This window comes from Loxodonta africana, chromosome 20, assembly GCF_030014295.1.
Source record: "Loxodonta africana isolate mLoxAfr1 chromosome 20, mLoxAfr1.hap2, whole genome shotgun sequence".
Classification (NCBI taxonomy): domain Eukaryota; kingdom Metazoa; phylum Chordata; class Mammalia; order Proboscidea; family Elephantidae; genus Loxodonta; species Loxodonta africana.
The window spans coordinates 54673137-54698125 of NC_087361.1; the positions used below are offsets into that span (position 1 = coordinate 54673137).

General features: G+C 45.4%; 1 protein-coding gene across 1 annotated transcript in view; it reads left to right on the forward strand.

Annotated features, from left to right (window-relative positions):
• Positions 1-24989, forward strand: part of HUNK (hormonally up-regulated Neu-associated kinase) — a 134067-nt gene that overhangs the window by 56717 nt on the left and 52361 nt on the right. The window contains exons 3-4 of the mRNA XM_064273184.1: positions 7854-7909; positions 17666-17801. Coding sequence (XP_064129254.1) covers positions 7854-7909; positions 17666-17801 — 192 coding nt within the window. The remainder of the gene's footprint in view (positions 1-7853; positions 7910-17665; positions 17802-24989) is intronic.

Sequence of the window (24989 nt, forward strand, 5' to 3'; positions counted from 1 at the left end):
CCTGTAGGACAGAGTAGAACTGTGTATTCCACTGGTGTATTCTTAACAGCAGCACACTGCCACGTCTTCCTCCTGAGGAGCGGCTGTTGGGTTTGATTTTGGTTAGCAGCCGAGCACTTAACCACTGCGCCACCAGGGCTCCTCGTTTAACCCGTAACAGGGACTAAAGCTTTCTGGCCTCCATTTATGTTCTTTTTGTTATATTCCATGTTTTTCCTGGAACACTCAAGGGTATGTTTTCATTGACTTAGTACCAATTCATGTATCTTTCAAGACGCAACCTGTCCAGAGGCATCCTTTCATTATGTAAAGAGGATCCGTTTCTGGAGCCTTGTAGGAACTCAATAAAGGTTTCGTTCTGCGTAAATGAATCAGGTACGTGCTTAAATTGTTCTTGTGTTTTACCAAAATGCTCATTTTGTAAATACATCAAGGATTTAGAAATCATTTGGCTTTTGACAATAAAACCGCACCCCAGAAAAAAAAAAAACCCCAAACCCAGCAAAAACTCTCTTTACTGCAGAATACACATTGCCTTGGGGGGTGGTGTGCTTATTGCTGGGATCCATCTTGTGGCTGTCCCCACAGGCAACACTGTCTCCCCTAAACCTAATCCTGCGTGAGCTCCGTCGAGCCCTCCCCGGGCTCCTCCTCTGTGGCCTTTAATTTGGAGGATTCTGCCCCCCAATTATCGCCGGCTTAATCACGCCTTCTGAGTCTTCCCTGCCGTCTTCCCCTGCATGTCACCTTCTGATCTGTCACTTTATTTTCTTCCCCTCCAGCCTCCCCCCATAGCTATTAGCCTTCTCGTAGCCTGGGAGTGATCCACAAAGCTGTTGTTGTTGTTAGCTGCCATGGGGTCGGCCCCAACTCACGGCAACCCCAGGGACAAAGGGGTTTGGGCTACTGTGACCCATAGGATTTACATTGGCAGATTTTCAGAGGTAAATCACCAGGCCTTTCTTCCTAGTGCATCTTAGTCTGGAAGTTTCACTGAGACCTGTTCAGCATCACAGCAACATGCAAGCCTTCACGACAGATGGGTGGTGGCTGCACATGAGGTGCACTGGCCGGGGCTTGAACCGATGGAAGGTGAGAATTCTACCACTGAACCACTACACACACAGTCATGCGCACACGCATGTGCAGGCCCAGTATACATGCGTTCACGCATATGTGCTCAGTACACTCACGCACATGCACGCACACACAAACGTGCACATTCACATTCAAGCACACACATATATGGACATGTGTGCACACGTACACACGTGCGTGTGTGAGCACATAGTACATGAATGCATGTACACACAAATGCAGTCACAGGTGTACAGGCATACACCCATGTGCATAGTCACACATCAAGTGCATATACATGTGGATGTACACACAGGTATGTGTACGCACATACACGTGCACACACTCGTGACACATTTGTGTGGACACATTCATGTGCTCTTACTCATAAATGTGCAGACACTCAAGTGCTCACACACTATGTGTGCACACACCCTGGCACACATGCAGGCATGCACACGTGCATAAATGTGTACACACTTATGTGCTCACACACATGCGTATGTACACGTGCATACACACCCGCATTCTCACACACACACTCAAACTCCGCACCTTCCCAGAGCTGATCCTGTCTCCTCTTTGCTGAGGAGTTGCTTGCTCCCCACGCCAGCACCCCTGCGCCAGGTCTGGCATGCTTGTTATGGCAGCAGGGTCCTGCTCGACTCTCTCCTCACTTGCACCCCAGCTTCTGGGAGGCCAGTGACTGGCGTTCACTGTGGCTGGTCTCCAAACTTTAAAGATTAGGATCTTCAGAGAAATGCAGGGAGAGTTGGGGGTGGGTGGTGTGGGGGAGGGGCTCTTAGCAGCCTGTGGGCAAACCTTTCGTTGTCAGCAATGGCCTGTTTGAGCTTGTTCTTTTGAAATCATCCAGAACAAAGGCTCTGTGATGAAGTGATGCCTCTTGGGGGTGTGGAAGAGTCCAGTCCTCTTCCCTTGAGCCCTCTCAATTTTCGGAAACACCCACAGAGAGCCAGCCCCTGCCCTAGAGGAGCCCACCCAGTGTCAGGCCTGGGAGTGAGGGCGATGACCAGTCCCATTGGCCCGCACTCCCTAAGCCTGCCCAGTTACCAAACAAGGCACGGAAGCCTTCCTGTGCCTGCACCCACGGTCCCTCTGGTGGCCTCTGACCTGGCCTTTTGGGGCTCCCTCCTACTGCTGTCACAAAGGGTGACTCCAGCGGCCTCTCCTTGGTATCTCTGCGCCCAAGACACACCGATCGCCTGAGCTCTGTGCTAGTAGGTAGTGTTTCCGTGACCCTCTCTCAGGCCACGTCCCTTTTCCTTTCTTGCTTTGCCTAACTCCTCTTTGAAGCCCCTTTGGCCAAGAAAAAGCTATTTCCATCCACCTAGGGCCCATTTTCTTCTCCTTCCCCTTTGGTCTCAGTTACATGTTAGAGCTGTACTTCTGGTTTTGCTGGTCACAGGCAGAACTCTTCAGACTGAGGGCCTAAGGAAGAGCCTTCCACTTAGCTCTCCCCTCCATGGAGGTAGTAACAGTCAGACCAAGGGCTGGTGTGAACTACAGCACTCCACCCCAGCCCCATCACCGTGTGCATTCCACTGCTGCTGTGGGTACCTTCCTTCCCATGGGGTGAATCCAACACTTCACAGAGAAGCCAGGTGTTTTGCCATGGGGATAGAGCTAGAGTGAACACCAGGCTTTGTTTTGCGTGGACCACAAGGAGAATCTTCTGATGGAGCCAATTTTGTACCTTTAAGTAATATACTAACACTAAAACCCTTTGAATAAATTTACCCTTCTTTTGTTATTCAAGAAGGTGTTTTTACGGGTTAAGCATAAAACTAATTGGACTACTAATTGAAGAATTGGCGGTTCGAACCCATCCAGAGGGGCCTTGGAAGAAGGGCCTGGCTATCTGCTTCTGAAAGGTCACAGCCATGGAAACATGGAACATAGTTCTACTCTGATACACAAGGGGTCCCTATGAGTTCGAATCAACTCAATGGCAACTGGTTTGGCTTTTTTAAGGCCATTTCACCGAGTCTCTGGGTGGTAAAATGGATCTTGAGCTCGGCTGTTCAACCGAAAGGCTGGCAGTCCCAGTCCACCCAGAGGTGCCTCAGAAGAAAGCCCTGGAGATCTGCTTTGGAAAAGTCAGCCATCGAAAACCCTATGGAGCACAGCTCTACTCTGACACACATGGGGTCGCCATGAGTCGGAGTTACTTGCTGGCAGCTGGTTTGGTTAAAGATGGTTCACAGTGAGCATTCTGAGTGAGGTGCCTGGTTAAGTGAGTGAGGTAGCTGGTTAAGTGAGTGAGGTGCCTGGTTAACTGAGTGAGGTAGCTGGTTAACTGAGTGAGGTGCCTGGTTAACTGAGTGAGGTAGCTGGTTAACTTAGTGAGGTGCCTGGTTAACTGAGTGAGGTGCCTGGTTAACTGAGTGAGGTGCCTGGTTAACTTAGTGAGGTACCTGGCTCTAGTCATAATGGGCTCTCTAGTGCTGGTCTGTTAGGAGAGGGAAAAATATCCAAAAGTTACCTTTAAAAATGTGATTTTAGAGCCTTTTTTACTAACAAGTCAGAAGGAAAGTGTTTTCCCCCTTCCTGCTAGGTAAGTTTCAAAAGACAAAGCAGGAAGTGGAAATAAAGCCAAAAGAGGTCTAATGTTCCCTTCATTTGGGCAGGTAAAGTACACCAATCACCTGGACAAGGACGAAGGAGGCTTACCTTCCCGTTAACTAGTCAGAGAAGCTTTAGGCAGATAGACTGGTTGCCACTGAAATCTTGTAGAAACCTTGACAAGTTAACCAGGTTTGTGGTGTGTGTTTTCTAGTGGCTTGGGAGTGTGTTACTACGCGAAGAGGTGGGTGGGAGGAAAGCGACTTTTGACTGATTTCATTTTTCTCGTTTTGTGTAATAATTACATTTTTATACTCCCTCCCTCCCCTGGCTTTATGACATTTTCCTGATTTAAAAAGTGGGCTTTAAAATTTTTTTTCTTCTGCATTTTCTCTTATTTTTAGTCCTCCCTTTTGTATCATTCTTCTAAACACTGTGGTTGTTCTCTAGGCTTTTGTGGCCTCAGAATCCCCTGCTTTCGTTTTATTGTTCTTGGCGATTGCTTTCTTTTAGCTGGATTCTTGAAGTTGTTTTTCTCCGCAGCATTTGTTCTGAACCAGATTTCTCCTTTAACTTGTTAGCACTCCCATTCTTCCCAGTGAAAGAGGTTTAATTTCGCTCCAAGCAGACTGTCCCTCTTCTAGATTTAAATAGCACTGCTGCTTTATAATGTCTTCACGGATTCGCAGCTTGGGCTGTTGACACAGGATTGTGTGTGTGTGTGTGCTTGCGTGTGGTTTGGAATTACCGTATGTGCTTGACTATAAGGTCAGCCTGACATTATGTCTTGGAAACCCTGGTGACGTGGTGATTAAAAGCTACGCTGCTAAAGATCAGCAGTTTGAGCCCACCAGGCGCTCCTTGGAAACCCTATGGGGCAGTTCTACTCTGTCCTGTAGGGTTGCTGCTGAGTTGGAATCGACTCCGTGGCAGTGGGTTTATATTATGTTTTAATTATGCCTCAGAAAAGAGCACGTGCCTTACAAAGTCCTTGTAAAGTCTCTCATATTATGAGGGCCTGGTGTTCTACTGGAAACCCCGGTGATGTAGTGGTTAGGAGTTCGGCTGCTAACCAAAATGTTGGCAGTACGAATCCACCAGGTGCTCCTTGGAAACCTTGTGAGGCAGTTCTACTCTGTTCTATAGGGTCGCTGAGTCTGAATTGCCTCAACAGCAATGGGTTTTTTTGTTTGTTTGGTGTTCTACTTGGGAAAAATCAGCCATTAATGGGGGCAGGGGGGCGGGGCACGATCTCAATTATTTTATTTTCAACAACAAAGTTTATTATATGGAGAAGACACATGAACTTTGACTCAACGATAGAGTCCCCGGGTGGCACAAACGGCTAAGCCCTGGGCTACTAACCGAAAGGTTGGCCATTTGAACCCACCCAGAGACACCTTGGAAGAAAGGCCTGGCAATCTGCTTAAAAAAGATCACAGCCTTGAAAACCCTATGGAGCAGTTGTCCTCCGACACACATGGGGTCGCCGTGAGTCAGGGTCAACTAGATGGCAGCTGGTTTGGACTCCCTGATGGTTTGGGGTATTCTAGAGGTCACCTGGTAAAAGGGAGGCTTATGAGTCTTTAACAATGACTGGTAGGGGCGTGACCTCACAAGTGCCAGGTTTTTTTAAAGATCTTTTTTAAAAGCACATCAGGAGACCTGGCGATGCAGTAATTAATGCACATGGCTGTTAAGCGAAAGGTGGTGGGCGGTTCAAACCTACCAGCTGCTCTGCGGGAGAAAGATGTGGCAGCCGGCTTCCATAAAGATGACAGCCTTGGGAACCCTATGGGGCAGTTCTGCTCTGCTCACGTGGGGGGTGCCGTGATTGGAGCTGCCTCGATGGCAACTAACAACAACCACAGGGACAGGTTTAAACAGATTCCCCGTCTCATCCAAGTCTTCACCCCGAGGCTACCAGCAGCCTCTTAATTTGGAAATCCACTGGGTGCTTTTTCACTGCTCTCGTTCTGCCCACACTGGACACCTTGACTGTTCTTTTCATCTGGACATCCTGCCTTCCTTGTTCCCGTGACAGTGGCTGGGGTCCCCCCTGCCTCCCTGCCCCCTGTCCCCTCCCCATCTGCTTTGAATGCTGGCATTCCCCACCTGCACGACATCCTTGGTCTTCTTTTTCCTCCTTCTCTCCCCCTCCCTCTGGCCTCCTCACACCCTTTCAGGACTCAGCTTTCACCCGCGCTGAGAAGGAAAATGGGTAGTCTGCATGTCCCATCTTGCCTGCAAGGCTAGCCACGCTGTTAGTGCTGTTTTAAATTTGAATTTGTTGCCGGCGTTGAAAAATCGGGATCAAATGCAGATTTCTGGATTCTCTTATAAAAACCGGTGAGCTGACAGTGCTGGGGCTGAGCCTGGGAGGACTGTCCCCGTTAAGCAGGACATAGCCCTGTGGCTCACCGCTGTCCTGTTTACTGCTCCCCCGGGCTCCGGGCCCTGAGGGAACCCATTGTTGCCATTTTTATGGATTATGCTATTTTCCTTACCAAACCCGTTGCTGTCAAGTGGATGCTGACTCACAGTGACCCTATAGGACAGAGTACAACTGCCCCATAGGGTTTCTAAGGAGCAGCTGGTGGATTCCAACTGCCAACCTTTTGGTTAGCAGCTGTAGCTCTTAACTACGGTGCCACCAGGGCCCCTCAGTAGAGAAAAGAGGAAGAAAACATTTCTTGTGCCCAGGTCTCTCTTCAAAAGTGAGAAAATCAGAGCTGGACCAAGAATGGTGTGTTTCAAAAACAACAGAAGCGAGCATTTTTTTTTGTGGAAGAGAATATTCTTACGTATTTAATATTCCAGGTGTGTCTGGGTTGGTAGACTGCAGCGTAAGATGCCTGAGTTTCTACCCATTAACCTAGATGGTTCTGATTACCAAATATGTACTTGCCCCCTTTGTTATATTAAAATACACATACCATGAAGTTAACCATTTTAAAGTGTATAAATTATTCATTGGCATTTAATACATTCTCCATGCTGGCAGCCACCGCCTCCACCTAGTTCCAAACTTTTTCATCACTCCGAAAGGGCACCTGGTACCCTCTAAGCTGTTACTGTCATTCCTCTTTCCTTCCCCAGCTCCTGGCAATGGCTAATTTGCTTTCTATCTGTGGATTTGCCTATTCTGGGCATTTTCTATAAATGGAATCATATAATATGCAGTCTTTTAGGTCCAGCTTCTCTTGATTAGCGTAATGTTCTCAAGGCTCACCCATGTTGTAGTGTCTATCAGTACTTTATTCCTTTTTATGGCTGAGTAATATTCCATTTTATCAACATAGACCAAGTTCATAATTTTGCCCACGTTTTTTCCCTTCTGCATTCCAGAGCAACCCCTGATTGGTAATCTAGATTCATGGGTTTTACCGAGGACCTGGAATGTGCTGGGTACCGGGGGACAGCATTAGCAACATAGCCCCTGCCCTCAGGGAGCTTACAGTCTGCTATCCAAGACCCGATGGGCGCCTCTACTCTATCTGCCCTGATTGAGTGCTTTTCTGCCCCCTGTCTTCTTGATGTCTGTGAACAATTAAATGCTTGGCTGCTAACTGAAAATTTGGCACTTTGAATCTGCCCAGAACCTCTGAAGGGGAAAGACCTGGCGATCTGCTTCCATAAAGATTATAGCCAAGAAAACCCTGCAGGACAGTTCTACTCTGTCACACAGGGTCCTGATGAGCCAAAAGCGACTCAGGGCACCCAACAACAACAAGAACTTGTTTATTTATTTAAAAAAACCTTTTCTTGAGCTGTTTCCCAGAATCCTTACTCTGGCTGGTGTTGCTCACAGTTTCACAAACACATGGCCACATTCGTGTTTCCCTGACTGCTTGGGCAGCAGTGGTCTAAAATGATGGGTTTTACACTCCTCTAACCCTAGTTCTCTTTAACATCCAGGTTCCAGCTTCAGCCCTGCTTCTTTCAGAAATTCTTCCTGATGTCTTCTGCCCCCATTGCTCTCTGTCTTCTGTGAAACCCTTTACCGGTTTCGTCAACGGCAATTAATTATCTCACATTTGATATCTGTTTACCTGTTGATTGAGTGAGTGTCAGCAGAACGCTTTACGGACTGGTTCACAGTAGCTCTAAAACAGGTCATTTCTCCTCAGTAAGGTGTTATTCCGCTATTTTAAACGCTTACCTGAAATACTGTGTGGTTTTATTTATTTCAGGGACTTGAAGATAGAAAATTTGCTGCTAGATGAAGACAATAATATCAAGCTGATTGGTATGACTTTTTTGTTTTGTTTCATTTTAAAGCAAGATTATCCTTTACATGTCGTGTTGTCAGTTCTCAATTATTTGTTTCTGGATGACTGACTGTTGGAATTCTCCATAGTATATTTCTAACCCCCAGGCAATACTTCTAGATCCACCTCCTTTTACTTCTGATATTTAATTGCTGCTGTTGTTGTTGTTAGGTGCCGTTGAGTCAGTTCCGACTCATAGCAACCCAGTGTACCACAGAACGAAACACTGCCCAGTCCTGCGCCACCCTCACAATCGTTGTTATGCTCAAGCCCATTGTCGTAGCCGCTGCGTCAATCCATCTCATTGAGGGTCTTCCTCTTTTTCACTGACCCTCTACTTTACCAAGCATGATATTTAATAATGGTTTTGAAAATAAAAATTAATAATAATAATTTAAACATAATTAAAAAGCCAACAAACCCAATGCGGATTTAAACTGCCAGCCCTTTGGTTAGCAGCTGTAGCACTTAACCACTATGCCACCAGGGTTTCCTAAACATAATTCGGAAGGCAAAAATGGCACAGACTGAATTTCACAGCTCTAGATAAATACTTCTTGGTTATGTGTTTCTCTGGATTATTCAAGCTACAGCTTCTCCATAAATTCAGATGGAGAATCTGAACTTTTCGTAGTTATATAAAAATAGTGGAAAATCGTTTGATTCAGAAATGCTGCCATTGACTTCACCATGTCTTTTTCCACGTTTCAGAGGATGTAGGGGGCCCAGAAAGGAGGGGGAGTGCAACATACCTTCTCTTTTTACTGTGTTATTTATCGGAGCCCTGTAATACGATGGTGATTGTGCAGAGAGAGATGCCCAGAAAGGGACAGTTTAGAAATTGGTGCCCACGGGAAGGAAGCTCCAGGAGAGAGTAAGTCATAATTTGGCAAAAACACCAGTTGCCGTTGACTCATTTCTGACTCATGGCGACCATTGTGCGTCGGAGTAGAACTGTGCCCATAGGGTTTTCAGTGGCTGATTTTTCAGATGTGGATCACCAGGCCTTTCTTCTGAGGTGCCTCCGAGTGGACTCTAGGCCTTGAATCCACTACTCCAAACCCACTGCTGTTGAGTTGATTCTGACAAAGACCCTCAATGAGATGGATCGACATGGTGGTTGCAACAGTGGCTTCTTAGTGACCCTATAGGACGGAGTAGACCTGCCCCATAGGGTTTCCTAGAGTGGCTGGTGGATTTGAACTGCTGACCTTTTGGTTAGCAGCTGTAGTTCTTAACCACTGTGCTACCAAAGCTCTGATCCACCACCCAGGGACTATAAAAGTCATAATTCAGGATCTAGAAGTGAGTTCACTCTGGTTTGTTCTATAGAAGAGTTTTGTTTTATGTTCGCCTGTGTGGTTGCTCTTGGCAAAAATCTCTCTCATTTTCACATCTTTTCACACCCAGATGTCAGACAACACCTTCTTATATCCTTCTCTTTTCTTTCTTTTCCTACCTCAAATGCAAGTAATTTCTTCCACCTCAATGGCTTTGAAAAGATTAACATTAGGGGAAAACAGAAGGCTCAGTAGAACTTTGTGAATTTAACTTTCTGTGCCCAAGAAGGAAATCGTGTTTGGCAAATTCTGAAAATTTTCTTGGGACCTTTGTAAAACATATCACCCACATGACTTATTAGATACTTGGCAGTCACAGCCAGCTTCCATCCCAGTAACAGGCCAGGGGCTGCAGCTGCTTCCAGACCCCTGGCTGAGTGATGAAGCACCATTGATGGATGTCAACGGGATCTGCTCGTTACTGGGAGATCAGCGTTAAGAGGAAGCAGATTATTGTTCAATAAGCATTGTGAAGACTCTATCGCTGGAAGATTCTTAGACAATCCAGAGGGCTTTCTTTTTATCAGATTGTTTTACTGTTGTTTTTTAGTATCTGAGTGCCCAAGACAGAAGGAGTGACACAAGGCCTTTGTTGAAATACCTGCAGGATGTCTTTCTGTTCCTTCTTTGCTGGGATCTGGGGCATTGAACAAAAAAAACCTCCCCCGTGGCGGGGGAGGAATGGAGGAAAGGAGATATTTGCTTAAGAACCCTGGCAGGTTGACCTGTAACTTGTCTTTGGAAAAAGTGGAGGCAAAGGTGACACTTGCCATGACAACAGCAGGGCTTGTAAGAGAAGATGCTGTGTAAAGGCCGGGTGTAAACTGGACTGATAAACAACATCATGATAAATGGAGAAGAAATTGAAGTTGATTTCCGTCTAGGTACTTGGATTAACAATCAATGCCCATGGAAACAGCAGTCAAGAGAAGTTTAATGACAGCTTGCATTGGGAATATCTACTGTAAAAGATCTCTTTAAAGTGCTAAAAGGCAAAGATGTCACTTTGACAATTAAGGTGCACCTGAGCCAAAGCATATGCCTCGTATGCATGTGAAGCTGGACAAAATGAAAAAGGAAGATGGAAGAAGAATTGATGCATTCGAATTGTGGTGTTGACGAAGAATACTGACTATTACTATGGACTGCTAAAAAAGAAACAAATCAGTTTTAGAAGAAACACAACCAGAATGTTCCTTAGAAGTGAGGATGGCAGGACTTTGACCTCCTTAACTTTAGGCATGTCAACAGGAAAGACCAATCTTGGGAAAAATACATCATGGCTGATAAAGTAGAGGGTCAGTGAAAACGAGAGAAACCCTGTCAATGAGATGGATTGAAAAGAGCCACAACGATACACCGACACCCCAGTGATCATGCAGGTGGTGCAGGGCCAGGCAACATTTTGTTCTCTTATGTGCAAGATCACCACGAGCCAACTCCACGGCAACTAACAACCAAATGACAAAGGCGGGACATAGACTACAATAAACACTGGAGTAATTTTACTTGCCTCGTGTAGACCGAGGCTGTGGTTCAAGCCAAGTGGTGTCCACGGATGGGTTGGTTGCATATCTCGATCTAGTATTACCCATCCTGTTACCTTTCTTCAGTTTGCTCAATTTCTGTCTCCTCCAGTGATACCCCTTCTAGTCCAGTTGCCATCTAGTCAACTCTGACTCATGGCAACCCCATGTGAGTCAGAGTAGAACTGTGCTCCATTGGGCTTTCAATGACTATGACCTTTTGGAAGAAGACTGTCAGGCCTTTCTTCCGAGGCACCTCTGGATGGGTTTGAACTGCCAACCTTTTTGTTAGCAGGCAGGTGTTTAACCGTCTGCAATACCTCGAGACTCCTAGTGATATCCCTAGACATTCATTTATAAAATTAGAAATGTACCAAAAAACCCAAACCCATTGCCATCGAGTTGATGTCAACTCATAGCAACCCTACAGGACAGGGTAGAACTGCCCGGTAGGGTTTCCAAGGAGCAGCCATAGCTCTTAGGTAAGATACATATACAGACCTTTTATTGGTTAGAAGTTTGCTCAGAAGATTCTGGACGAACCTACCACTGTAAATAGTGAGTGCATTGATAAGTAGCTTACAGATTGGCCAAATAAGAAAACCTTTTTGAGGAGGCCTGCGTACGTGAAGTGAAGAAATTATATACGTAAATCAGAACCTATACTACCTCCTGAGGTGGTGTGGGATGGCTGCTTTTTGATACCAGGAAGCATTTTATTCAAATGCCTCGAGAGCGGCACCTCTCAGGTGGGCAACTGCTGGACTGGCACCTGAGCAGGCATTTCAACTTGTTGGAACAGAGAGGCCCTGGTGGGGGTTTCAGGTCAGAAACCAGGATTCCTAGAACTGCTGGAGAGGAGGCTCTGGTGATTGGACTTCTCTTTGTTGGAATGGAAACCCTTTTGAATGGAAACCCTGGTGGTGTAGTGGTTAAATGCCGCGGCTGCTAACCAAAAGGTCAGCAGTTCAAGTGTACCAGGTTCTCCTTGGAAACCCTATGGAGCAGTTCCACTCTGTCCTGTAGGGTAGCTATGACTCAGAATTGGCGCAGTGGAATTGGGTTTGGTTTTTGTTAGAACTAGTTCCTGGGTGGCTCAAATGGTTTTCTCGTGATTAATAACCTCAAGGTTGGCAGTTTGACCCCACCCAGTGGCACCGGGGGAGAAGGGCCTGGCGATCTGCTTTTGTAAAGATTATAGCCAAGAAAACCCAATGGGGCAGTTCTGGTCTGCACACATGGGGTTTTCATGAGTTAGAATCACTCGATGGCAATGAGTTTATTAGAACTTACTTTTCGCTTAGCTCCCAGTTCTCTCATGCCCAGCTAAAACCCAAGGGCCCTAATTCTCACCTGTAATTGAAAGAGACCTTATACTGTCCCAGAGCGAACCAGGGAATTGCATTTTGCTTAGCAGAATCCATTCCGTTGTTTTTTTTTTAAATGGGGTAGGCTTTTTAGGCATGGGGTGAGGGGCAGTGCTGGAGGGAAGGCAGGCCCAGAGTCTTGTGGGTTTTCTTGCCCGTGGGCTGAGCGATTTAGATCAAACGTCTCCACCCCAGTCTTTTCGTAACTTGAAAGCACTTTGAACCTTTCTTCAAAGGAATTTACCTAGTTGTTTTTCAGAGGTTGATTATAGCTATTATCATTTCCTCTTTTGAGAGTTTGTCTTTCTTTGAAAGTATTTAATTTAAATAAATCTACTTAAGTCACATTTCAAATTAGCTAGAATTACCAGGAGTAGGATTTGATTTAATCAGGAATTTTTTTTTTCCCTTCCAAAAAACAGTCTGATGTTTGATGATCTAGTATCTTAAAATGTACGAACCACATCTTAGAACGACTTTTTCGTGTTAGCATTCCGAAGCAGCATTCACTTGGGTGTTTTTTGAGATTCATTTTCCAACCCTCGTGAAAGCGGAGTGATAATTGGCTTATGTATTTACCAGATCTAATTGAGACAGACCTGTGTGACATTTCCTGGGAGGTGAACGTCTCTCCAGTCTCATAGTTCTAATTATAGGCATATATATGTGTAAAACTTTAATAAGTACAATTACGAATGTGAAACCTACTGGCTTTTTCTCTACAATGTATTTTAAATTAAACCCCTTCGGCTAGGTCAACATGAGCCAGGTAAAATGCAGATTTTTATCTCTCCCCCTCCCCAAATCCTCCACTAATTTATCTTCTAGAAGCTGTACTTAAGATGAGACTCCCTATTTCCAGATTTGCCTGGGAAGAGTGGGGGTGATCTCGTCTCTTCTTTCCTCGCCCTCCTCTCCTGACAAGCACGTCTTTATAGACAAGCCTGGAGTCAGAATTGACTCTACCGCAGTGGGTTTGGTGTTTTGTTTTTTTTTTTTTCTTTGATTTGGAGCTGAGGAAGGAACTGAATGAAGCTGCTCTCTGCTGTTAACAGAACCCCACTGAGATTAGGAATGGAGTCTTGTTTTAGTTTCAGAAATCTAGAGATGACTCTTTAGGGACTCCTATGAGATTGGGCCCATAACATGACTATTTATGAAGCTTTGCTTAAAATGTTGCTCCAAATAATATAATTCTTATTTCTTCATGCTTACACCCTCTCCTCATGTATCAGCATGGTTAGGTTCCAAAGACCAGGTCATTTTGTGAAATCACTGTAATGTGCAAATGGAGGATGACTACATCATTACCTAACTGCCAAATTACATTATTACATAACTGCCTAACCACTGAGAATCATGGCCCAGCCAAGTTGACACACAGCCTTAACCATCACAGCCAGTGTTATTCTTGCCTTGTGCCTCGGCGTTTGTTACTGCCAGATGTACGTCATTAATGCGCAAAATAGTCAGATAGTAGATTTTTTACTGTGGTCATAAGTGCGAAAAGTTGGATAATGAGATAGTTGACAAGTGAGAAGAAGGTATACTGTCTTTTCGTTTTGTTGTTGTATGCTGTTGAGTTGATTCCTATTCATAGCGACACCATGTGACAGAGTAGAACTGTCTCATAGGGTTTCCTAGGCTGTAATCTTTATGGGGGAGCCCTGGTGGTGCAGTGGTTAAGCACTCTTCTGCCAACCAAAAGGTCTGTGGTTCAAACCCACTAGCCATTCCATGGGAGAAAGATGTAGCAATCTGCTTCTGTATAGATTTACAGCCTTGGAAATCCTATGGGGCAGTTCTACTCTGTCCTATAGGATCTCTGTGAGTTGAAATTGACTCTTGACAGCAATGGGTGATCTTTATGGGAGCAGATCACCAGGTCTTTTCTCCCGTGGAGCCAGCTGGTAGGTTCTAACCTCCAACCTTTTGTTTAGCAGCTGAGCACTTACCCTTTGCACCATTGGGCTCCTTGTTTTTCCGTTTTACCACAGTAAAAAAAAAAAAAAAAACCAGTTTCCATCCAGTTTGACTTCGACTCATGGCAACCTCGTGTGTCAAAGTAGAGCTGTGCTCCATAGGGTTTTCAATGGCTGATTTTTCAGAAGTAGATTGCCAGGCCTTTCTTCTGAGGCACCTCTTGGTGGACTCGAACTCCAACCTCTCTAGGTTAGCAGTTAAGCACTTTAATCGTTTGCATCACCCAGAGGCTCCTTTACCCTAGCAGGTGATCTCTATACCTTTGTTGTTTTCATTAAAATTGCTTTCAGTTAATATTTTTCCCCATTGTTTTTTTTTATTGAGGTAAAATTCACATGACATAAAATTAACCATTTTAAAGTGTACAATTCAGTGGCATTTAGTACATTCCCAAGGTTGTACAACCACCGCCTCTGTCTAGTTCCAAGCCATAAATACATTTTAGTGGAAAAATTTTTCATGGCTCACGTAGCTTAAAAAAAAAAAAATTGTTACTGCTCATTACCTAAAAGTCCAAATGCCTGGTATTCAAGGACTTCTTTCTAGATGGTTATTGATTCTCAACGTGTGCACCCTGAAAATAGATTTTTTTTTTAATTGAATTTTAAACTGAAAGCATTTTAACAACCATCCACTTTAAATTATGATTTGATTTTTCTCTTTATAAAAATGATCAACCCCTCTTCTACTTCAGTGATATTATGGGGTGAGGTCTGAGAACAGGGTCCCCCAGATACTTTTGAACAAATGTCTCCTCCTCAGAAAGGGATCTGAAACCTCTGTGGCTCCCGAAGTTCTTCCTTTTGTGGATTATGTCAGTGGGAAAGGAGCCTGGGGTGGGGATGAAGGTGGAAAGGGTAAGAGAGCAAAGGAGGAGAAGAGGAGGGAGCAAGAGAAGAAAAAAGCCATAAAAAGCAAGGAAGAACATGCTACTACATGGATGAACTTTGAAAACATTTTTAAAAAGTTGACGTTGATTACTGGCCTGACAGAGACTGGAGGAACCCCTGAGACCCTGGCCCAGGACACCCTGCTACCTCAGAACTGAAGCCACTTCCGAAATCCACCCTTCAGCCAAAGATTAGACAGGCCTATGAAACAAACAATAACACATGTGAGGAACGTGCTTCTTAGTTTAATCAAGTACACAAGAACAAATGGGCAACTCCTGACCCAAAAGCAAAGATAAGAAGGCAGGAAGGGACAGGAAAACTGGACGAATGGACAGGGAAAGGAGGAGAGTGCTGACACAATGTGGGGATTGCAACCAATGTCCCAAAACAATAAGTGTGTAAATTTTTGAATGAGAAACTAATTTGGGGTGTAAACTTTTACCTAAATCACAGTAAAATTAAAAAAAAAAAAGTTGACATTGAGTCAACTTGACTCATGGTGACTCATGTGTATCAGAGTAAAACTGTGCTCCATAAGGTTTTCAGTCGTTGATTTTTTCGGAAGTAGCTTACTAGACCTTTATTCTGAGGTACGTCTGGGTGGACTCGAACCTTCAACCTTTCAGTTAGCAGCTGAATGCGTTATCCGTTCGTACCATCCGACGACTCCTTGAAAACATTACATTTTAAAATAAGTGAGACAAAAAGACACATATTGTATGATTCTCACTTATATAAAATTCTACGCTAGGCGAATGACAGAGACCAAAGCTTATTACTGGTTACCAGGGACTGGGGGGAGGAGGAAATGGGGAATTAATGCCTTAGGGGTACCCAGTTTCTGTTTAGGGTGATGGAAACAGCGGTGAATGTAATTAATGTCCCTGAATTGTGCTCATAAAAACAGTTAAAATGGCTAATGTTTAGTTGTATATATTTTACCGTAATAAAATTAACAAACAAAAACAAAGGAAACGTTAAATGCTGAGCACACAGTTTATCTCTAGTTGGTTTGCCGACCCCTGTTGTAGGTTCTGCTTCTTCACCATGGAGTCTGGGCTGAAGAGTTTAGGTGGGTGCAGAGCCAGAGAGAGTTCTCGGAGCTCTGCTTGGCTGGGGCTCTATTTTAGAAAAGTTATTTTGTGATGCAACTTAAGCCGAGGACGCCTGGAAGATCTTTTTGGCATGGCATCTCGATCCGTGGCGTGTGAGTGACTTCATGGACTCAAAGCTCGACCCTGTTCTGTGTTATCCCTTTTCTGAGCTTCCCCAAAGCTTAAATAGATGCTCCATTTTGCAGGTGGAGACACGTTTGAGTGCAGGAGAAAAGTCAATAAGGAAATTAGGTATAAATATTGCTGATTGAGGAAAGACAAGGTTTTTGTGCAAGACTTTGGAGGCAGTCTCTCATCATAGCCCCTTCCCGATTGAGCCTTGTGGCCCGAAAGTCTTGTCTTTGGGGGCACGGGGCCATAATATTTACATTGAAGTTCAAAGAATGAACCTTGATTTTAATTCTGAGACAACAAAGATGGAGGAAAACTATCAGATAAGGGCATACATACCACTAACACCGCTCTAATGAGCTGTCAGCTGTAGTATCTTTAAGATCAGAAGAAAACAAGCCACAAAAGGCATGATGGACCCAGAGTAGCTTTAGATGCATAGGGGTGCTTCCTCTTCCCAGTTGCCTTAACCGTCCAAGAATGAAGCAATGCCACAAGGTCACCTAGTCTCACTCACATTGCCACCTTTCCAGGATTCGGTTTTTAGGCCAATATTTAGTGTTGTCTAAATTGTTGGGAGGGCCCCTGGGTGGCACGAATGATTTGCAGTCAACAACTAAGCTAACGGTTGGTGGTTTGAACCCACCCAGTGGCACCATGGAGGATAGGCCTGGCCATTTACTTCTTCAACGATTCCCCCACAGCCAAGAAAACCCTGTGGAGTGCAGTTCTACTCTATAACACATGGCGTTGCCATGAGTCAGAATAGACTTGACAGCAGTGGGTAAATTATTGGGCGTTTTTTTTTTTCATGTTCAGATCACCATATGTGCTGCAAGGATTGGGGAAATTTTTAGGAGACTTGCACGAAATGAAAACATTCAGCTGAAAAAGCCCACTGTAAATGGCTGAATCGCATGTCACCGAGGGTGGCAGGGGCACCAGCCAGAGGAAATCAGTCTTCCTTTAGCTTTTCCCCCACTTGGCCCCTGGAAGCCCGGAGGCTGACTTTGCATCCCTGGCCAGGTTTTCTCGTCCTGCCCCAGTCCTAGAAAGCAAAGCCTTTCCTTCTCCTGGATGACTCATTTGCAAGATTTGATGGAAATATGCATTTTCGTTCAACATACTTTTAGCTCTAGCTGGATTTTACAGTGAGGTTTGCTGTAAAATGTTTCTAGTTAAGCAAGAAAGCTGTCACCTGACAACCTTCCTCCCCTTTTGTACTGAGACTCATATCCAGGGGTTATGGTTTGCAGCTGTGGCCTGGGTTTTCTTTGGATGTGAAATTATGTGTTAGCCTGAGAGAATGTTTCCTTTCCTGCTGTCTTTTATTTTTCCCCTCCTCTTCATTTCCACATTTTCTAATTCGGAGTCGGTTTTGTCCGCCCCCTTTTTACAGACTTTGGTTTGAGCAACTGCGCAGGGATCCTGGGTTACTCGGACCCCTTCAGCACACAGTGTGGCAGCCCTGCCTACGCCGCGCCCGAACTGCTTGCCAGGAAGAAATATGGCCCCAAAATCGATGTCTGGTCCATGTGAGTTACTGAGCTTATAAAAGTAAATTGTCCCTCCTGTTGTCTCCACGGTCACTTTTGTATGTAATAGTGTTTGCATATTTGGTGAGAATGTACTACAGTCTAGGCTCTGAAATGCAGAATATGGACCCTTTGGGGGTTTTGCTTTCCTGTCCTTCCCAGTCTTTTCTTCACACACTTGCTGAACAGCCTTTACCAAAATTCATTTTAGCCCTGGGGGGAGAAGAAAACAAAGTCTTTGCATTCAAGTAGCTCATAGTCTGGTTTCATGAATCACTACATGTCCTTTGCTTGCTGAAGATCCTTCTAGAACTTTCCGTTGCAATCTGAATAAAACCCTACCTTGGTGCCAGGGTCACCATCCTTTTGGGGCTTGCCTTCTGCTCACCTCTCCTGCTTCATCACATACCATCCCACCATTTACTCCTGGTTCTTCAGCCATGTTGGTCTCCATGATGATCTTTTTCCTCTCTGGGCTGTGCACTTGGTGTTTCCTTTGCTGAGGATGACATTTCCCAGCTCTTCGAGTGGCCCACTCATTCCCGTGTTACAGTTTTAATCCAGGTGTCACCACTGCAGGGAGGCCATGTCTGTGTTCCCCATCACAGGGCTCACCCATGACTCTATCCCCCTCACCCTTTAATTTCCTCTTTGGCCCCCATCACTGCTTGTAATCTGTATACACCTCCCTAGCCCCCCTCAAAAAAAAAAAAAATGGTTTTGGAGAAGAAGGAGCCAGAAAACCCAGAAGATTTAGGGATGAGATTTAAGCCTGGTGACAGGGAATGGGGAGGAGACATAATGGCCAAAGGATTGGGAGAAACTGAAAGAAAAGTTAGTGGCTTGGTGCTGTGGATTGAACTGTGCCCTCCCAAAATGTGTGTTAGAATCCTAACCCATCCCCCTCTCTTGGGAGAAAAAGGAAGGGAGGAACCGAGGAAGGATAGGCATTTTATCTAAGTATGGTTCAGTGGTAGAATTTTCGTCTTCCATGAGGGAGACCTGAGTTTGATTCCTGACCAGTGCCCCTCAAACACAGCCACCACCCTTCTGTCAGTGGAGGTTTGCATGTTGCTGCGATGCTGAACAGGTTTCAGTGGCGCTCCCAGACCTAGACAGACTAGGAAGAAAGGTCTGGAGATCTACTTCCGAAAACCAGCCAATGAAATCCTGTGGTTCACAGCAGTCCAATCCGCAGCTGATCATGGGGATGGCACGGCCCTGGCAGTGTTTCTCGCTGTGCATGGGGTCGCCATGAGTCGGGGCCCAACTCTGTGGCTGCTAACAACCACCACAGGTGAACAGAAGATGTGGAGCCAAGGGCTAAGTTGGCGTGGGAAGCAAACTGAGGAGCATGACCCACCACGAGGGCCTAGAAGTGAGAGGCATTCAGGAATTTCGGGATCAGAAAGGAGCCAGTGACCAGAACAAGATTCTGAGGGATACAGAGTCTCCGTGACCTCTCCAGAAAGGGCTGGTATTCCCCGGAATCGGGGCTAAGAGGACTCGCCCAGCTGATGGGGAAGGGGTGGAATGGGTTAGTAGACGTCAGCTTCCACTCCTGAGCCTGACACCACCAGGCCCGGGCTGCTTGCTCTGCATTCATCGACCCCTTCACCCCTCAGGACAGGCCTCTGGGCACGCCTCCCAGCCCACGTTAAGGACAGAGGCCTATGCGGAGGCTTGCTCAACCTGCAGGTGGTGGAGCTGTGTCTGTGCTTAGGGCTCACGGGCTGAAGTCTGCGCTACTGGGCAGCGGCGTTGCCCAGCAGAGGTGTGGGCAGTCAGCAGGCTGCGGGTGGGGTGTGGTGTGTGAAGGTATAGAGGGGGTGGGCCGGGGCTCACGGAGAGGGTGCAGATGGCAGCAGCAGATGACATCTGTCTTGGTGTTCTGGAGAAACAGAACCAGAGAGATATCTTATGTTGTTGGGTGCTGGGAGTCGATCCCAGCTCATAGCAACCCATGTGACAGAGCAGAACCGCCTCATAGGGCTCTCTAGGCTGTGATCTTTACAGGAGCAGATTGCCAGGACTTTCTCTTATGGAGAAGCTGGGTGGGTTCCAACTGCCAACCTTTCTGTTAGCAGCCGGACTCTTAACCGTTATACCGCCAGGGTGCCTTGAGGCATTTTATGTGTGTGTGTGTGTGTGTGTGCGTGTGTGTGTGTATACACGCACACATACACATAAACATACACATACATATACATATATATGTAATAAATCTGTTTTGGAAGAAGTATGACCAGAATATGCTCCTTAGAAGCAAGGATGGAGAGATTATGTCTCAGATACTTTGGACATGTTATCAGGAGGGATGAGTCCTTGGAGAAGGACATCATGCTTTGTAGAGAGTCAGCGAAAAAGAAGAAGACCCTCCAGGAGATGGATTGATACAGTGGTTACAACAGTGGGCTCAAGCGTAACAATAATTGTGAGGATGGCGCATGCCAGGGCAGAGTTAGGTTCTGCTGAAGATCCTTCTAGAACTTTCCATTGCAATCTGAACAAAACCCTACCTTGGTGCTGGGGTCACCATCCTTGTGGGACTTGCCTTCTGCTCACCTTTCCTGCCTCATCACGTACCATCCTGCCCTCTACTCCTGGTTATTCAGCCATGTTGGTCTCCATGTTGATCTTCTTCCTCTCTGGGCAGTGCACTTGGTGTTTCCTTTGCTGAGGATGGTATTTCCCAGCTCTTCAGTCAGAATCGACTCAACAGCACCTAACAACAACTATATGTAAATCTATATATGTATAAAACCAAACCAAACCTATTGCCATTGAGTTGATTCCGACTCATAGCGACCCTATAGTACAGAGTAGAACTGTCCCAAAGAGATTCCAAGGAGTGCCTGGTAGATTCGAACTGCCAACCTTTTGGTTAGCAGCTGAGCTCTTAGCCACTATGCCACTGGGGCTCCATATATGTATATATATACCCCCCCAAAAAACCCACTGGTCTTTTCTATTTTGTTCATTGATCATTGATCAATTATTTGATTCATCCGTTCTATGTTCGTTTAGCATGTATTGTGTTTGTTACCTATTTTCTATATAGCAAACCACCCCAAAACTTAGTGGCTTAAAAAGGGCCACCATTTATTAGCTCAAAATTGTGTGGGGGTGTCAGTTTGGGCTGGGCTCAGCTGGGTGGTTCTTCTGCTGGTTTTGCCCAGGTTCATTCATGGATGTCTTGGGATGGCTTCACTCACGTGTTTGGTGGTTGGGCTGCTGTCAGCTGGGGCACTGTCATGTATGTCTCATTATTTTGTTCACATGGTAGAAGAGTCCCCAGGAGCAAGAGAGTGAAAGACTCAGAGCACGGTCATTACTCAAGCTTCCTCTTGTCACATTTGCTAATGTCCCATGGGCCACAGCAATTCACATGACAAAGTCCAGAGTCAAGAGGAAGAGAGAGAGATTTCATTTTTTGCAGGGAACTTGGGGCTGTTTTTTATAATCACTCACACATTTCTGCTGTGTAAGAGGGGGCATTGGTGGTTCAGTACAGGTAATCCCCAACTTATAATGGGGTTCTGTTTCAACAACTCCGTCATAAGTTGGTTCTGACTCAAGTCAAATACCTCTTTTTTTTTAAGTTTTCATTATTATCGCCATTTATTATCAGTATCTTTATAAATCTGATCTTTATTTGTCTTTGGGAGTTGGAAATATTACATATAAATTTACAGATATATTTTAATATTATCGTACATATTACTAACAATAAGATGTACAAAAGATTTGATGAAGGGAAAGACAGTACATAATTCTGGGGAAGCCAGCACAACTTGTACAAGACAAGGTCATGGAAGCTCCATAGACACAACCAGACTCCCTGAGGGACCGAATTGCTGGGCTGAGGGCTATGGGGACCATGGTCTCGGGAAACATCTAGCTCAATTGGCATAACATAGTTTATACAGAAAATGTTCTACATTCTACTTTGGTGAGTAGCGTTTGGGGTCTTAAAAGCCTGTGAGCAGCCATCTAAGATACTGCACTGGTCTCCCGTCTTCGGGAGCAAGGGAGAATGAGGAAAACTGAAGATACAAGGGAAAGATCTGTCCAAAGGACTGATGAACCCCAACTACCATGGCCTCCACCAGACTGAGTTCAGTACAATGAGATGGTGCCCAGTTACCACCACTGACTGCTCTGACAGGAATCACAGTAGAGGGTCCCGGACAGAGTTGGAGAAAAATGTAGAACAAAACTCTAACTCACAAAAAAAAAGACCAGACTTACTGGCCTGACAGAGATTGGAGAAACCCTGAGAGTATGGCCCCTGGACACCTTTTAGCCCAGTAATGAAGTCACCCCTGAGGTAGACCCTTCAGGCAAAGAATAGACAGGCCCATAAAACAAAACTAGACTGAAGGGGCACAACAGCTCAGGGGCAAGGACTAGAAGGTAGGAGGGGACAGGAAAGCTGGTAATGGGAGCCCCAGATCGAGAAGGGAGAATGTCATGGGGTTGTTAACCAATGTCATAAAACAATGTATGTAGTAACTCTTTAATGAGATGCTAGTTTGTTCTGTAAACTTTCGTCTAAAGTACAGTAAAAAAAATAAATAAAAGTTGTACAAAAGGAAAAAAAAGACCATCATAGGTGCGGTTTGTCGTCACTTGAATACACTGTAAGTCGGGGACTACCTGCCTTCTGTACTGGAGACCTGAGTTCGATTCTCAGACAGTATACCTCGTGCACAAGCACCACCCATCTGTCCATGGAGGTTTGCATGTTGCTCTGTTGCTACAGAAGTTTCAGTGGAGCTTCTAGACTAAGACACAAAGAAGAAAGGACTGGTGATCTGCTGCCAAAAATCAGCCAGTGAAGACCCTATGGATCACAGTGGTTCAGCCTGCAGCCAGTCATGAAGGATGGTGTGTGACCAGGCAGCTTTTCATTTCGTTGTGCACGGGGTCACCAGGAGTCGGGCCAACTCAACAGCAGCTAACACCACCGCCTCGTGGGAATCACGTCTCTTTTGTAAATAAACATTGAATGCACAGGGGAGAGGGCACAGCTGGGTTAACTCGTGAAGGCCCCAGAGGGAGAACGTAATTGGTCCTGAGGGATGACTGGAGCTTGCTACGTGGAGGAGGGGAGAGGTTTGCAGGCAGAGGGAACAGCATATTCAAAGTCGGGGCCGTGTGAACAGTCTAATTACTGTTAATCTTGGAGAAAACAAGAAACTTCAGAGCCTTCTTGAAGAGATTAATTTTCCGCTGCTTTGGGGTGTTGTGTTTGGGATACTGGTTAAGTTTCTGTGTAGTGCCTGTGACTTTGGTGGCGGAATTGGAAACGGAAAACCCACAGAGAATTTAATTTAAAAGAGTGTTTAAAAAGAGAGTGGAAATGGAACCTGTTTTCTCCCCGGGTCGGATCCTTTTATTATAAGATGCCTACTTCTTTCATTGCTCTGAAGCAACAACAGAATGAAGAGCTCACTTCCAAAATCAAAAGCAAGCTCTCCTCTCTGGAGGTTCTGGCCCCTAACAGACAGAGCCTTGCTCGAAGATTCCTGAGGCTGGCTTTGGAAGAAAACCAGCATGTCATTCAGAGAAACCTTGGGAAAAAGACAGCTCTTCCTACAAATGGCCTCAGGACCCCCCTCCTCCTGGTGAAGCAGGAATTAACTCTGTAGTGGCAAAGGCTGCACTGTTTCTTGGGGTCTGTTTTATTATTTGCAACGGTAGTTATTTTTAGGACCATGAAAAATATCCTTAAAATCACTCTCTTCTTTCCTGACTAGAAAAAAAAAAGTGTATATATATACACACACACACACATATATAATAAAAGTCATTGCTGTTGAGTTGATTCTGACTCATAATGACTCTATAGGACTGCCCCATAGGATTTCTAAGGCTGTAATCTTTATAATCTTTATGGAAGCAGACTGCCACATCTTTCTCCCACAGAGCAGCTGGTGGGTTCGAGCGGCCGACCTTTCGGTTAGCAGCTGAGCTCTTAACCACTGTGCCACCAGCTCTCTCTCTCTCTCCAGTGAATTTTAAGATTTGAGACTCAAAAGCAAAACTACCCATTCTGGTACAGTTAGCCTTTGTTGTTGCTACCTGACTTTAACTCAGAGTGGCAGACGTTCTTTTTTTCCAACCTTCACTGCTGTCTGTGTTTCTGCGGTAACAGGAGACTCTGAACCCGTCAAACATTGCTGCTCCCTTCCGCTCCCCCACCCCAGGTAATCCCTAACCTACTCTCAGTCTCTGTATATTTGCCGAGTGTAAGTGGGGTCATACTATCTCTCTCCCCTTGTGTCTGGCATATTTCACTCAGCATAGTGTTTTCAAGGTCAGTGCGTTTTGTAGCACGTATGAAAACTTCATCTCTCTTGATGTCTGAGTAGGGTTCCTTTATGTGTGTGCACCACATTTTGTGTACCCACTCCTCTGGTGATGCACACTTGGGTTGTTTCCACCTGTTGGTTATTGCAAATAATGCTGCAGTCAACACTGGTGTACAAGGATCTGTTTGAAGCCCTGTTTTCAGGTCTTCAAGTGTGTACTTATGTCTTAGTTTCCTAGTGCTGCCTTAACAGAAATACCACACGTGGGCGCCTTTAAGGACAGAAATTTATCTTCTCAGAGCTCAGGAGGCTACAGGTCTGAATCCAGGGCATGGCTCTCATCTGTTTCAGCTTCTAGTATCTTCTAGAAATCTGTTTAGGTACACCTGTCTGTGCCACCTGCCTTCCTCGTCTCCCTGTGTGTGTCTCTGTGCATTTTGCTCTCTTTGTAACTTAGAAGTGATTAGGTTCAGAACCGCCTGACTCCAGTATGACCCAATTATATGACAAAGAAAAGAAAGCCATATTTCCAAACAGTGTCATCTTTATAGGTATAGGGTCCAGGATTTGAATATGTATTTGGGGAGGACACAATTCACAGCCTAGAGTGGAATTGCTGGGTCAGTGGTTAAGAGCTATGGAGAGCCACAGCTGCTAACCAAAAGATCGGCAGTTCAAATCCACCACCTGCTCCTTGGAAACTCTATTGAGCAGTTCTGCTCTGTCCTATAAAGTCGTTACGAGTTGGAATTGGCTTGACAGCAGTGGTTTGCTTTTTTTTTGGTGGTAATTCTGTGTTGAACTTTTTGAGGAACTGTCAAACTGTTCTCCACAGCGGCTGCACCATCTTACATTCCCTCCAGCAATGCAC